Here is a 13,805-nt window from a genome sequence, read left to right on the forward strand (position 1 = left end):
ACCTAAATAAATAAAAGCCCACTGGATAATTATTTTCAACACTGGCACTGAAAGTAATCTCTAACTGCTTTAATGTTACATGCTATTGAATACCATCATGATACATTGCGTATGAGGAGATGTGGCTCTGTCAAGTTAAAAGTAACTGAAATTGTTGTAAATGCTTCTAACAGAAGGAAATTAACAATCCAACATTCCTCACTTGTGTCTTAAGTGGTATTTCAAGTGATCTGAAAAAGTTAATAAACTTTTACTGTGTGCTTAACTTACTCCCAAGGAGTACTTAATATAAGATAGTAAAGTACTTATCTTATGATATTATAGCTAAAATGACATTTATTTTGTGGAAAGGAATTGGTCTAAGTTCTCACATGAGACTTATTCTCAAAACAAAATAAAATGAAACCTTTTTGATGTTAACCCTGTTTACAGATCTTTAATAAAACACCATTAAGTTAGCATGTAATTAAGTTTTTCAAGGAATGAATAGAAACATTTATCTATAGACCTTGATTTCAGTAAATTTCCAAGAATTCCACCTTATCCAGGAGCAATATTAGTTTCTACTATATTTAAAATCTTGTTTTAAAAAATGATGTATTCCCACTAATTGGCATGATTTCTAGTTGAATTTATCACAGTTTTTGGTTAAAATAGCAAATGCATTTACTTTAAAAGAAAAACATTCAAATACAAAACTATAGTGCAGAAGGGAAAACACCACTATCTGCTTAATGAACAATGACTTATAAATATAATGAAAACACCATTAGAAGCTTTTAAATGTTACTTGCTGATAAAAATAAACACTCCTTTGATAAAGGCAGTCTTCTATGTTTGTCTCCCTCTTACTTGCATTAAGAACAATATAAAACTCACTCATTCAGAAAATGTGTATTAAATGAATGAAAACACCTTCGTATTATTAGAGTGTTGATGAATCCAAAATAAATTGTACTTTTTTCTCCTTTCCACTGAAAAAGCTGTGTCATGGAGGAGAAAAATCTTAGAACCATTAAGGCACCTGAACCAAGGATGCTGTTTAGAAGGGAATTTATTTTAACATTATCTCGGTATACTAATTGAATATTTTATTTTAAATAATTTAGCAACATAAAGTTGTTCTACAACATTTCCCTAAAAATGAAGGCAACACTATTATCATTGAAAGAAAATATACAGCCTACTTATTAAAAAATATCAATTATCCATAGGTGGCCCATAGTAAATTTGGAGAACATATCATTTTATGCAATGCTTGCTTTTTCTATAACAATTTTTATTTTTTAATCTGCTGTTGCTAGTCCTAGAATAGGGAAAGGCACTGCTGCTATGTCATGCTTTTTCCCTCATCCACTTTATTTATGTTTCCTTCCAGTATACATATACATACATACATATATACAGTTATATATGTATATATATATACTGTACCTGAGAAGGTTTATTTATAGACAGCATTGGAATTGCAAATTCCAATTTTCTATGTGAGTTCTCAAAATGATTTTTCATGAAAAAGAAATAATAAATGACACAGAGCTTTCCAGTAGCCCCTCAGAATTTGAGAGTTGCTTTTCCACTATGACCATCAGAACAGTCAGACTGAATAAACATCCCATTCATAGACATGCTTCTTTTAGAAAACAGTCCACATGTGTTCGGTGAGTTAATATAGCAATAGTATTCCTTTAATTCTCCATTGAGGGAGTACTCGTGCCTTGCTCTGGATCTCTCAGCAGGCAAAGTGAGAAACTTACTTGGCTTTGTATGTGCTCTTTTAGATGTGGGCCCCTCTCTGACAGAATCGGGAGGTCGGCTAGCTAACTGCAAGGCAGTTGAGTTGTTCCTGTTAGTGTTTTGGGACTCAACATTTGTGCCAACTTCATTCTGTGGTTCGGTACTTGGCTTTGGGCCAGTCTTTCTTTTCTGCTTTTGGGACACAGAAGTGCTTGAAGTCCAGGAAGGAGGCAAAGCAGAGGTAGTGGTAGAGGAGTCCTGACTCGAACAAGTTTCTGAAGATTGAATCACATTGTCAGTGGCAGCTTTACAACACTGGGCATTCTCTTCGTGTCCGACAGCTTGTTTGGACACAGACTGGGGCAACGTTACACTGCAGCCTTGTATCTGAGCCCCGTTAGTTTGAGAATAAACATTGCTAACCTTGGTGACCTTGTGTTGCCCATTATTGTTGCAAACCTTATACCGGATCATCAGAATGATGATGAATACCAGCACAGATGCTACAATTATTCCACCAATAATAATAATCATGGTGCCTCCCAAAAATTGGGACTGCATGAAATGGCAACGCACATAATCCTGTTCCGTAGTAAACTGGATGCAACCCACGACTCTTGTGGCAGTGAGGGAAGTGATGCCATCATCATATATGGCCAAGACACATAAGTCATACATAGTTCCGGCAGCCAGATTATTGACCAGAAAAGTTTTGCTCGTAGGAGGTATCATTCTGAGGGACAATGGAATTTGTGTTAATATTAAAAACAAAACAAAACATATACACACAAAGTCATTATGACCTTAGTTTGGTGTCATTTTAGTATTCATTAAGATAAGCATATTTATAACATATGAAATATTGGAAAAGTATCTAATCTCATATTTACCCAGTTAAAATGGCTAAAAGTCACTGTCAGGGTCTGCACTACATTCATGTTGCCTGGACCAGGCCTTCACAAGCTTATTAATTATGTTGCTTGGCAAAGGAGGACTCCTAATAGAAAACACTGCTAAAAAATCATTTATGACAAATTACTTTTGAAAGGTGTGACTATGACATTATCTGACTACTAAATAAATCCATTTAACACTTAGAACACCTCTATGACTAAAAGCCAATTTGAAGGAAGGGTAAATGTTGACAATCGCATTAGAAATCAGAATAGAAATGCATTTCATAGCATTTATTTTCCAAACCAGTAAAATGAAAGGGTCCCCAGTACATATATATTTAATAACAAAGAAAGATTATACTAAGATGAAAGTATTTTCTTTACAAATCTAACTCTTTTTTAGTGCCATCATCACTTGGACCCCATTATGTTTTAATCTATAAATGGGCATAATGAAAATATGTAAGTAATATTATCCTAGAAACATGAACAAGCAAGGCTGTTGGCCAGAGCATGAATCCCTCATCCCACAGTATGCTACTGCAAATTTCCACCAGAGAACATTTAATAAAGTATAAGAGTCTAGGCGAGGCGCAGTGGCTCACACCTGTAATCCCAGCACTTTGGGAGGCCGAGGCTAGTGGATCACCAGAGGTCAGGAGTTTGAGGCCAGTCTGACCAATTTAGTGAAACCCTGTCTTTACCAAAAATATAAAAATTAGCCGGGAGTGGTGGCAGATATCTGTAGTATCAGCTACTCAGGAGGCTGAGACAGGAGAATTGTTTGAACCCAGGAAAAAGAGGTTGCAGTGAGCCGAGATGGTGCCATTGCATTCCAACCTGGGTGACAGACCGAGACTGTGTCTCGAAATAAATAAATAAACTAATTAATTAATTTTAAAAAAGAGTTTATAGACATCTCTGAATCAACTACATTCTAAAAGTTTCTTGTTGATGTCTGTTTTCCACTGTTTCTTCAGTTGCAACCGAATATGACCTAACTTAAAAATAAATAACAGGCATTACTAAGCATTTTTTTACATTAAAATTTAATCTTTACAATTATCTTATGAGACAGGCATTATCACTATTTTACAAATGACAAAAAGTTAGGGTCAGGAATTCAAGTAATTTCTTCAAGGTTACACAGAATTTTACTTGTCATAGCAGGATTAAAATTCTGGAATTTGGAAAATAAAACCTGGCTTACTTCACAGAGCTAATGTTTAAAATATATAGAATATCCAATAGCTACAGAAAAGTGAGGGGTGAGGAGGGGTATTTGTCCTTGACAATAGCCCATGGGTTATGTGAAGAGCCTGGTATGACAAGAGAAAATTACTTTAGGTTAATATACATGTAGCATAGTCCACATTACCATATATTTAGTGATGGAAGGGTATTAGAGACCTTTAGCTAATTTCTTCCTTGTAATAATGAGGAATTGAAACTCAGCCAGGTAGAATCCTCCCCAGGACAGGTCACAAGACTAGCTAGGATAGGTTTAATTTTGCCTACTAGTCTATGCATTTTTCTTAATTACTCTCATTTCCATACAGGAATGAAAATAAAATTATATTGAATAATTCACCTGGGAACATAGGAACTGAGCTGGTCTGATTTCTGACTATCTTAAACAGAAAATATATATATTTCAAAGCCATGGTTTTGCATCATTTCCCAGGGGGTAATAACAGTCTCTCACAGTGGAATTATAAGAAAGGGTAAAAATGTGTATTTTTAACTGAAAATTGGACAAGATGTGACTATAAATCAATGAGGCTGAACTTTAGAAAAACATACCAGAAATTCTTTAGCAGGTGCAAATTCTCCATCATCATCCTTACTTGGAGGTTACATACCTAATTCCAGTGATACTTTCGCTGCTCAAATTATTTATAAGGTTTCTTTTTGGAACTGTCTTAAGAACCAGTACACATGAGACAACATGACCACACACACACACACAGACACACCCCCCCCCACACACACACCCCTTAATCACTCAAAATCAGTCTCATTATTTTATAGTTACATCCTATTTTTGACCAAAAATGGCAATACCCATCTTGATCACCCACCTTATTGACAAGACTTGACTCCAAATGGCTTTTGCTTGTTTCCAAAATTCAAATTCACCCTCAAAAGACGAAGATTTGCCACCACTGAGGATATTCAAAATAGTATGACGAAGGTTCTAAAGATAATTCCAAAAGTGCTTTGAGCAATGGCAGCATCATTGGGATAATGGTATAGCCTCCCAACGTGACTTCCTTGAAGGAAAGAACACTCATGTGGATGTGTAAGTTCTGGTATGTTTTTGAATTTTTATAATAAATCAGTCTTGTTCTCTGATAGTCACATCTCTTAGATGAGGGGGAAAAAAAGTAAGTGAGCATATTAAATATAAATTAGAACTCTCTAAAATTAATACCATTCAAAATATCTCCCCACCTGTATTACCACCTTTTTCAAGGCTTACACTATGCACTTTAAAATATGAAATTACAACACAGAAGAGCACTGCCAATTAAAAAAAAAATCAGTAGTACATTAACAAGTTCTACACTAAGAGGCATGGCAAGTATACAAATTTGCTTAATTTTTCTTACCTGTAAACAAGGGTGTCATCATAAGTACCATTGTACTGGATTTGAAACATACGTATTCCAGGGATATTTCTTTGAAAATTAAATTTAAGTAGTGCTGTTGATGATGTAGCTTCTGCCACCACAATTTTATCTTGACTCAATTTTGTATCACCATTACTACTGCTCGTATTAGACCCTGACTTGGTAGAAGTTGAGATATCTGAAGAACCAGGATCAGGCTCATGGATATGGTTTGTACTGTTTAGTAAGTGAGGGAGCTTAATTATATGAAGATCCACTATTTGTGTTGCTTCCCCAGCAGGATTGGAAGCAATGCAGGTAAAAGCACCTGTATCCTTTACAGTTGTTATAAGAATATCAAGTGTTCCGTTATCATATACCAGAGATCTTGTTGCATTTGAAATAAGCTTCCCTTCAGGAGAAATCCAGTGAATTGCAGGCTCAGGGTCTCCCCTGGCTTTGCACCTCAGTGTTGCCCTTTGTCCCTCCAGGACTCTCATCTCATGTGTATGACGAGTAATGAGAGGAGGCTCACACAAAAACTCTTCTTCAGGAATTGACCAAAAGTAGCGGCCAGTTAAAAGTGGAGGAGAAGCACAAGTTTCTAAGTCATCTTCTCTGGACAGACGCCTCAACCACAACAATTCACAATTGCAATGCAAAGGGTTTCCACCAAAACTTAATGCAAAAGTAGATGGGCTTATGATTCCTGAGGTTGCTAGTACCTGAGCTCGCTGGAAGAGAGGATCAGGTGGTAGCTTCTGCAATTTATTTGATGTCACATCTAACCGAGTCATCTTGTGCAAATGGGAGAAGGTCCCCTTAGGAATGTTATCAATCATATTGTGATCCAAACTGAGGGTATGCAAGCTAACCATCTTCTCAACAGCATCCCAAGGAATGGTTTCTAGATTATTATAGGACAGATCCAGCTCCTCAAGGGCGAAGACATCATCAAATGCTGTAGAGGAAATTAAAGTCAGCTGATTGTTGTTTAATATCAAATGATGAAGATTGGAAAGACCACTGAACATATCATTTGTAATTTTAGTCAATCTGTTGCTATTCAAATGCAAAGCCCTCAAATTTCGTAGGTCAGCGAAAGCATGAGGTGTAATAAAACTTATTGTATTCCTGGATAGAGTCAGGTCCACCAAGCTGGTCATATTGGCAAAATCTTTCCTTTTAATATTTGTAACAAAATTGTCTGCCAACCGAAGTTCCACAGTTCTTCTGTCAATGTTTGGTGGAACAAATAAAAGCCCTTTCTTGGCACAAAGGGTTGCAAGATTAGGAGACAAAATCTGACAGACACAACGCTTTGGACAGATCTGAGCTTTCACTGCTATGCCAATGAAAAACAGATAAAAAAGAATTTTTTCCATTGTAGATCAGATTTAAGAGCCTGTAACAGAAGACACAAAGTAGAATGTTAGCATCTAATGATTTAATTTATATTCATATTTCCACTAGAATAATATTTTTATGCAATCTAGAACAAGAAATAATTTCACTTGTTTACTTAACAAGTATTAATATTTATTCTGTGGTAGAGTCTATAATAGACACTAGGGATGAATAATATGGCATTGATAGTTTCATGGGATTTAGAATCAAGTGAGAAAACAAAAAAGTCAAAAGATTATTATAATTCTGTAAATTAAGGGCCATTTTTGAAGTTTGTCCAGGGTACTCCATGGGTGAACTAAAGAGATATCCAGCTCAGATTGTAGGCCTGGGAATTAAGGAAAACATCCCCTAGACTCTAAAGGACATTTTTTTTACATAAAGATATTTTTAAAATTAGAATATATTTAAAGATTTGAAAGCAGGTCAATTCAGTAGCCTAAAAGGAAACAATAAAGGACAATATTTGTTAGCTTCCAGAATGACCTTTGAAGATAACAAATTCTGGTCTAATTTTTTTTTTCATCTTTACAAACTGTCTTGGCATAGATCAATCTTCACATTTTTTTTAAATTTTTTATTGTGAGACGAGTCTTGCTTTGATGCCCAGGCTGGAGTGATCTTGGCTCACTGAAACCTCTGCCTTTCGGGTTCAAGCGATTATCATTCAGTCTCCTTGAGTACCTGGGATTACAGGCACCCACCACCAAGCCCAGCTAATTTTTGTACTTTTAGTGGAGACAGGATTTATTATGTTGGCCAGGCTGGTTTCAAACTCCTGACCTCAGGTGATCCACCTGCCTCAGCCTCCCAAATTGCTGGGATTAGAGGCGTGAGCCACTGTGCCCAGCCCACCATCACATCTTAACTGGAAATACAAAAATTGTATTCTCAAATATAACAAGGTTGAAAGTTTTCCACAATAGCTCCAAGTTTCCGAAATATTAAAATACTTCATTAGTTATAAATATGGATTTTTAAAGATACGCTCTGAAAAGCAGCCACCAGTGCTTTCACTTAACAGTATGTTCTTAAAGGTATCATATTGTTATCCTTCTTTTAAAATCTCAATAAGTTTACATGTATCCAAATTTAACAAATTAACATTTCGACAATTTTCATTTTTCTGTTTGATCTTGAGTTTTTTGTATTTAAATCAATCTTCAAAAATAAAAATAATAGCATACATGTGATTAAAAGTTCTCATGCATTGCATCAAATTTTCTTTTCTTTTCCTTTCTTTTTTTTTTTTGAGACAAACTTTTGCACTGTCACCCAAGCTGGAGGCTGGAGTGCAATGGTGCAATCATGGCTTACTGCAGCCTTGATCTCCCAGCTCAAGTGATCCTTCCACCTCAGCCTTCTTAGGAGCTGGGACTACTGATAAGTGCCACCACCCTTGGCTATGTGTGTTTTTGTTTTTTTGGAGACAGGGCTCAAGCTCCTGAGCTCAAGGATTAAAGGCATGAACTACCTTATTCAGCCCATGACATGAAGTTTTAAAACCATGAGAGAAAATAGCTGTAGAAAATCATACATCTTTCAGCACTTTGGGAGGCCGAGGTGGGTGGATCACGAGGTCAAGAGATTGAGACCATTTTGGCCAACATGGTGAAATCCCATCTCTACTAAAAACACAAAAATTAGCCAGGCATTTGGCATGCTCCTGTAGTCCCAGCTACTCCATAGGTTGAGGCGGAAGAATCACTTGAACCCAAGAGGCAGAGATTGCAGTGAGCTGAGACTGTGCCACCGTACTCCAGCCTGGCAACAGAGCAAGACTCCGTCTCAAAAAAAAAAAAAAAAAAAAAAAAGAAAGAAAGAAAGAAAAGAAAATCATACATCTTTAAAACTTAATATAAATATGAAATATTAAATCATCCTGGAAATATCATGCCTAGTTTTCTAATTAAAGCATATTTTATGACTTTTAATTATTGATGCCTTTTGTAGGATAAAAGCCCCTGATAGCAATAACTTAAACATACCCTTAGAATGACCCCAGATTACATGCACCTGAATGTGTATCCTGAGCTAGGGAATCCAGGAATGGCCAATCCGGAGATCCATTCTTTGTCTAGGAGAAACATTTGAGCCTCCAGCCTGTCAAATGGAACATGGGATGTACAGGGGATTGAGGTCACTGAATTTTGGGTTAAAAAGAGGCGGCCAGATGGAGATCCTTAAGGGGAGGGTGTTAAATGCTATATAAATTGCAAGCAGTTGTGGTTTTCCTGCCCAACCTGCTGCCACTGGACTGTACATAAGGGAGATATGTTGTCTAGCCTGCCACCACTGGACACTTCTCTGTATGTAATCCACTAATCAAACCCCATGTCTCATTTGCTGGCTCTGGGTCTCGGCCTCGGCCTCTTGAACCTGAATCCTTACCTACTGAGGTTAATAGGTATCCGGCAAAACACCTATTGGGTGCCATAGGAAATGTGGTTCTAGTTAATAAAAATTATCATTATCAAAAAATAAAGATAGACTCTTCTGTTCATTGCTAACTTGTATTAAACTAGTGTTTCCAAAATAAGCATTAACAAATAAAATTATAAAAATATATAGAACGACAAGTGTTAGATATTGGAAACGATTAAATACAGAACTGTTGGAAACGATTAAATACAGAACTGTGATCCTTGAGATCGTGAGTTAAAAAATAAATTCTATAATTACTCAGAAACCTTTTCCAAATCACAGCACAAAAAGGGGAGACAAGGCAAAATATGAACACTCTTGTTAAACTGAAATTACAAAGAGCAGAGAGTCTCAGGTGGCTTGAATTTGTGAGACGGTGTACCAGAGAAGAGAGAGTTATTGAATAAGAGCTGGTAATCTATGTAAGTGGAGGCAGGGTAATAGGCACAAACCATCCTGAAATACTGATGAAAAGTGATGAAAGGAAAGTATGCAAAAATCCAGTGACCTGTTAAATGGTATTAAGAAATCAAACACACACATAATTGCAATATCAGAAGGATGCTATTAGGCAGAAATATGTTTAAAGAAATAAATGCAAATAATTTATTGAATGTCATAAAAAATACCAATCTATAAATCCTAGCACAAGACAATGAAATCATACCAAGACATATCATTGTCAAATTACAGATAACCAGACGAAAAATAATCTTAAATGTAGACGTAGATATAAGACAGATTACAATAAGGTAAGCTAAGCAAAACAAAAGTAACTGCTGACTCCTCACTGACTTCTCATTGTAAATAAAGTGAGATGGAAGATAATGAAAGACATCTTCTAAGTGCTTCATAAAAAAAGGAAAATCTAGCAGCCTAGGTGGGATTATACTTTTATAAAATAGGAAAACAGAGAAACAGAGTTTCTTCACTAGCAAACCTGCACTTATATGAAAATGTAAAGGATAGTGTCTTTAGGCTGAAGAAAATTATATGTGATGGAAGAAAGTTGAAACTTTATAAATAGATGAAGAACAACAGAAATTATACATCTGTAGATATGTATGCAATATTTTCATTGTGTTTTATTATGTTTATAAAAGCTATTTCTGGAATAAATATAGAAAGTAGTAAGAAATCATCATTGTCACTCTAAACAAACAAAATAAGCTGGATAAGCTAAAAATCATATTTTTAAAAATAGTAACATTGTAACATTTGAAATACAAAGAAATGTAAAGAACCTAACTTCCAGGAGTGACAGTCCTTGATAAAAGGGAGGAAATACATAGCTGCTGCTCTACTTCCTCCAACAGAAAGGAAACTAGCACTTCCTATTCAACATAACTTGGGATAAAAATGAAACCTACCTACATTTTACCAAACATTTAAGAATGTGTTTTTGGGTGGATATAACAAAATAGAATCCACAAGAGCCCCAATAGCAGTAGTAAGGAAGTATTAACACCTGTCTCATTCTCCTTACCTTCATTGAGTAACAAGGATGGTAGTTTAAAAATATGGGATTAGAAAAAGCATAGAGAAATTTCTCTCAGATGCACCATTTTCTTTTTTTTTTTTTTCCAGAGAAAATTGAGGAGGGATAGGAAAATTGAAAGAAGTCTTTCAGGCAACCCTGCTTTTCAGCTTGGAAAGAATGGGAAAGACACAGAGGAACTGGAAGAAAAATACAGTCACTCAGGGATTTCACCTATCAGGACTGACGGAGGAGTGGGAGAGCTCAGCCCCCTTCATTTCCATACAGATATTTCTTATTTTAACCACATAATGCCTAGGGTGACATTGGGCAGCTGAAAAATCCTTCCTAAATGATATCTCCCTATGTAGACTATGGGGTAGCTACAGCAAAGAGCCAAAAAAAAAAAAAAAAAAGGAAAAAAGAAAAAAACTAAGGGTGAGATTCCAGATCAAAAAAATCTCCTAGGCTACCAACAAATGTGGCCCCAGAGCTTATAAATCAGGTTGATGAGGCCTCCAGAAATTTGGAAATCAAAAGATTCATCTGTAAAACAGAGATAGATCTGCAAAACCACTACAGGGCACAGATGTCAGGTTTTACTAAATAGGAAATTCCCAAACACGTGAGAATTCACATATGAATTTGAAGAAGCAAGAAAAAGTGACCAACATTAAAAACGAAGTGATTCATAGATACAGACCCAGAGACACCCCAGATATTACAATTACCACAGGGAGCATAAAATTACTATAATAAAAATTCTAAAGTGTCTACAGGAAAAGATGGACATCATGCATAATTTGATGGAAAATTTTAGGAGATGGGAAAAACAATTTTTAAATGTATATGATCTAAAATACGAAAATATCTTATTAACAGAAAATTAGGCACAGCAGAAGAAAGTATAAATGTACTTAAAGACAAATTAATGAAAAAAATCTAAATTCAGATTTTTAAAAAAGCCTGAAGAAACAGAACAAAAAGTATTAGATTTGAGTGCAAAATATGTAAATGAAACTAATATAATCATAATTTCAATCTCTCTCCAAAAGAAAGGGAGAATGGGGCAGAATAAATAGTAGAAGGAAAAATATCTAAAAAGATTCCAGAGTTGATGGCATTGATAATATAAAAAGACTAATGCAGCAGACAGACACCTGTACACAAAAGAACAAATTGCTGAAAACCAAACATAAAGAGAAAAAATTATTAAAAGAGGCAGAGGAAAAGATATTACATATGTGGAGAATAACTGCATAATTTATAACTGAATTATTATTATAAAGAATTAAGGTCAAAAGAAATGGAATAATACATTTAAAATTTATAAGAAAAAATCCTATATCCTAGAATTTTATACCCAATAAAAGTATCCTTCAAAATGCATAAAAAAAGTATTCACAGCTAAGCAAAATCTAAGAAAAATTTATCTCAGATATTCTGTGAAAGATATAACCAAAAAAGTTCACCAGTATAGAAGGAAAAGATAAACAATGAACCCACTGGGAAAACAGAAAATTGTTGCCAAGGTAATACATTTAATCCTAAAGTATATAAAAAACTTCAAACACAACAAGGATGTAAAAGTTAAAGGCAAAGATTATTATTCTGCCTAAAATAGCCAGGCCATCCCTGAAGCGTTTAGAAAAATATACTTTGAAAATAAAGATATGAACAACTAAAAGGCTGAAAAAGATATGCCATTAAAACATTGAGCATAAAAAGCTGGTGTGGCTATAAATTAGAAAAAGGCAAAGAGTATATCAGAGATAAATATGGGCATTTTATAGAGAAAAAGAATCAATTCATCAAGAAACCATGAAAACACTGAATGCACATGCACTTACCAAAAGATCTTCAAAATACATGAAACGACACATGACAGAAAAAAAGGGATTTAAAAAAAAAAATCCACAGTTACAATTGGAGAAACAAACTCTTCTCTCTCAGTAATTGATAGAATAAACTGACAAAAAAAAAAAAGAGAGGGCAGTAGCTAAAAAAGCTTTGCACAGCACTATCATCAAACCTATCTAACTTACAATTATAAAATGCAACTTCAATAAATAGAGAATACACATTCTTTCTAGATTCTCATGGAACTTTAGCAAGACTATCTGTAAAATGGGCTTTAATTCTCAAAGTATATAAAATAATTTAAATTACCCAAAACATTTTCTGTCCACATGGTATTTTATCATAAATCAATAAAGATAAAATATTTAAGAAATTATATCATGTTTAGAAATTAAAAATCCTATGGATCAAAGAAAAACATATGAACAAATAACTCGTATTTTGACAGAACAAACATGAAATTAAAGTATAATACAATTTATGGTATAAAAAAGTAGTGTGCTTGAATTGTTATGGTAGTTCAGACTAAATATATTAGAAAGAAAACATGGTTTAAAATCAGTTATCTAAGCTTGATACCTAAGAAGCTAGAAAATAGAAACCAGAATAAATAGAAGAAATGAAACTATTAAAATCAGCAGAAATTAATAGAAATCAGACCAAAAAAAACCCAGAAAAAATGCATAAAGTCAAAAGCTATTTTTTAGAAAAGATTGATAAAATTGACCTATCCCTGTAAGATAATTAAGAAAAAACAAGAGAAACCAAAAATTGCCAATGAGGAGAATAAGACAATGCAAATCCCCTGTCATGTCAATACATATACTCAATAAATTAGATGAAATGGACAAAGTCAATGTAAAATGCAAATTATCAAACTACTAATATAAGAAAATGCATAGAAAATGAGATAGATAGAAAATATAAACAATATCACATTTGTTAAGGAAACTGAATTCAAAATCAAAATCTTCTCATAAAGGTAATTCCAGATCAAGGTGGAGGTCTGTATGTCCACATATCTATCATAATTTAAATATATAGTATATGAAGAGTTATGTATACAATTTAAATACATAATATATAATTATATATAATCATCTATGTAAACACATATACAGAAGGAGAGAGAGAGAGAAACAGAAAGAAGGAAGACAAGGAGAAGATGAGGAAAGCAAATGTAGTAGTGCTTGAATTGTTATGGTAGTTTTAAAATCCACATCTGTGAGTATTTGGGAATCCAGGTAAAGGGTATACAGAAATTCTTCATTCTCTTCTTGCTGCTTTTTAGTAATTGTGAGTAGCTGATTAAATTTTTTAAAAAGGTAAGAGGGATTTTTCCATTATGTTTCTAAATATCTGTTCCAAAGGAAGAAGAATATATAAAAGAGC

The 13,805-nt window shown here is 34.4% G+C and overlaps 1 protein-coding gene across 6 annotated transcripts in view; it reads right to left on the bottom strand.

Moving 5' to 3' along the window:
• The window catches only part of LRFN5 (leucine rich repeat and fibronectin type III domain containing 5), a 283,790-nt gene that overhangs the window by 11,850 nt on the left and 258,135 nt on the right, over positions 1-13,805 (bottom strand). For 3 of the 6 annotated variants that reach the window (XM_032242484.1, XM_032242482.1, XM_032242483.1), the window contains 2 exons: positions 5,246-6,650; positions 1,758-2,470 (listed from right to left, as the gene is read on the bottom strand). In XM_032242484.1, the coding sequence (XP_032098375.1) occupies positions 1,758-2,470; positions 5,246-6,630 (2,098 nt within the window). In that variant the 5' untranslated portion in view covers positions 6,631-6,650. Of the gene's footprint in view, positions 1-1,757; positions 2,471-4,714; positions 4,907-5,245; positions 6,651-13,805 lie in introns of all 6 variants that reach the window. The other 3 variants (XM_032242485.1, XM_032242486.1, XR_004258030.1) reach the window with 2 other exon arrangements.

This window comes from Sapajus apella, unplaced genomic scaffold, assembly GCF_009761245.1.
Source record: "Sapajus apella isolate SASKATOON/1434 unplaced genomic scaffold, GSC_monkey_1.0 scaffold50, whole genome shotgun sequence".
NCBI lineage: Eukaryota > Metazoa > Chordata > Mammalia > Primates > Cebidae > Sapajus > Sapajus apella.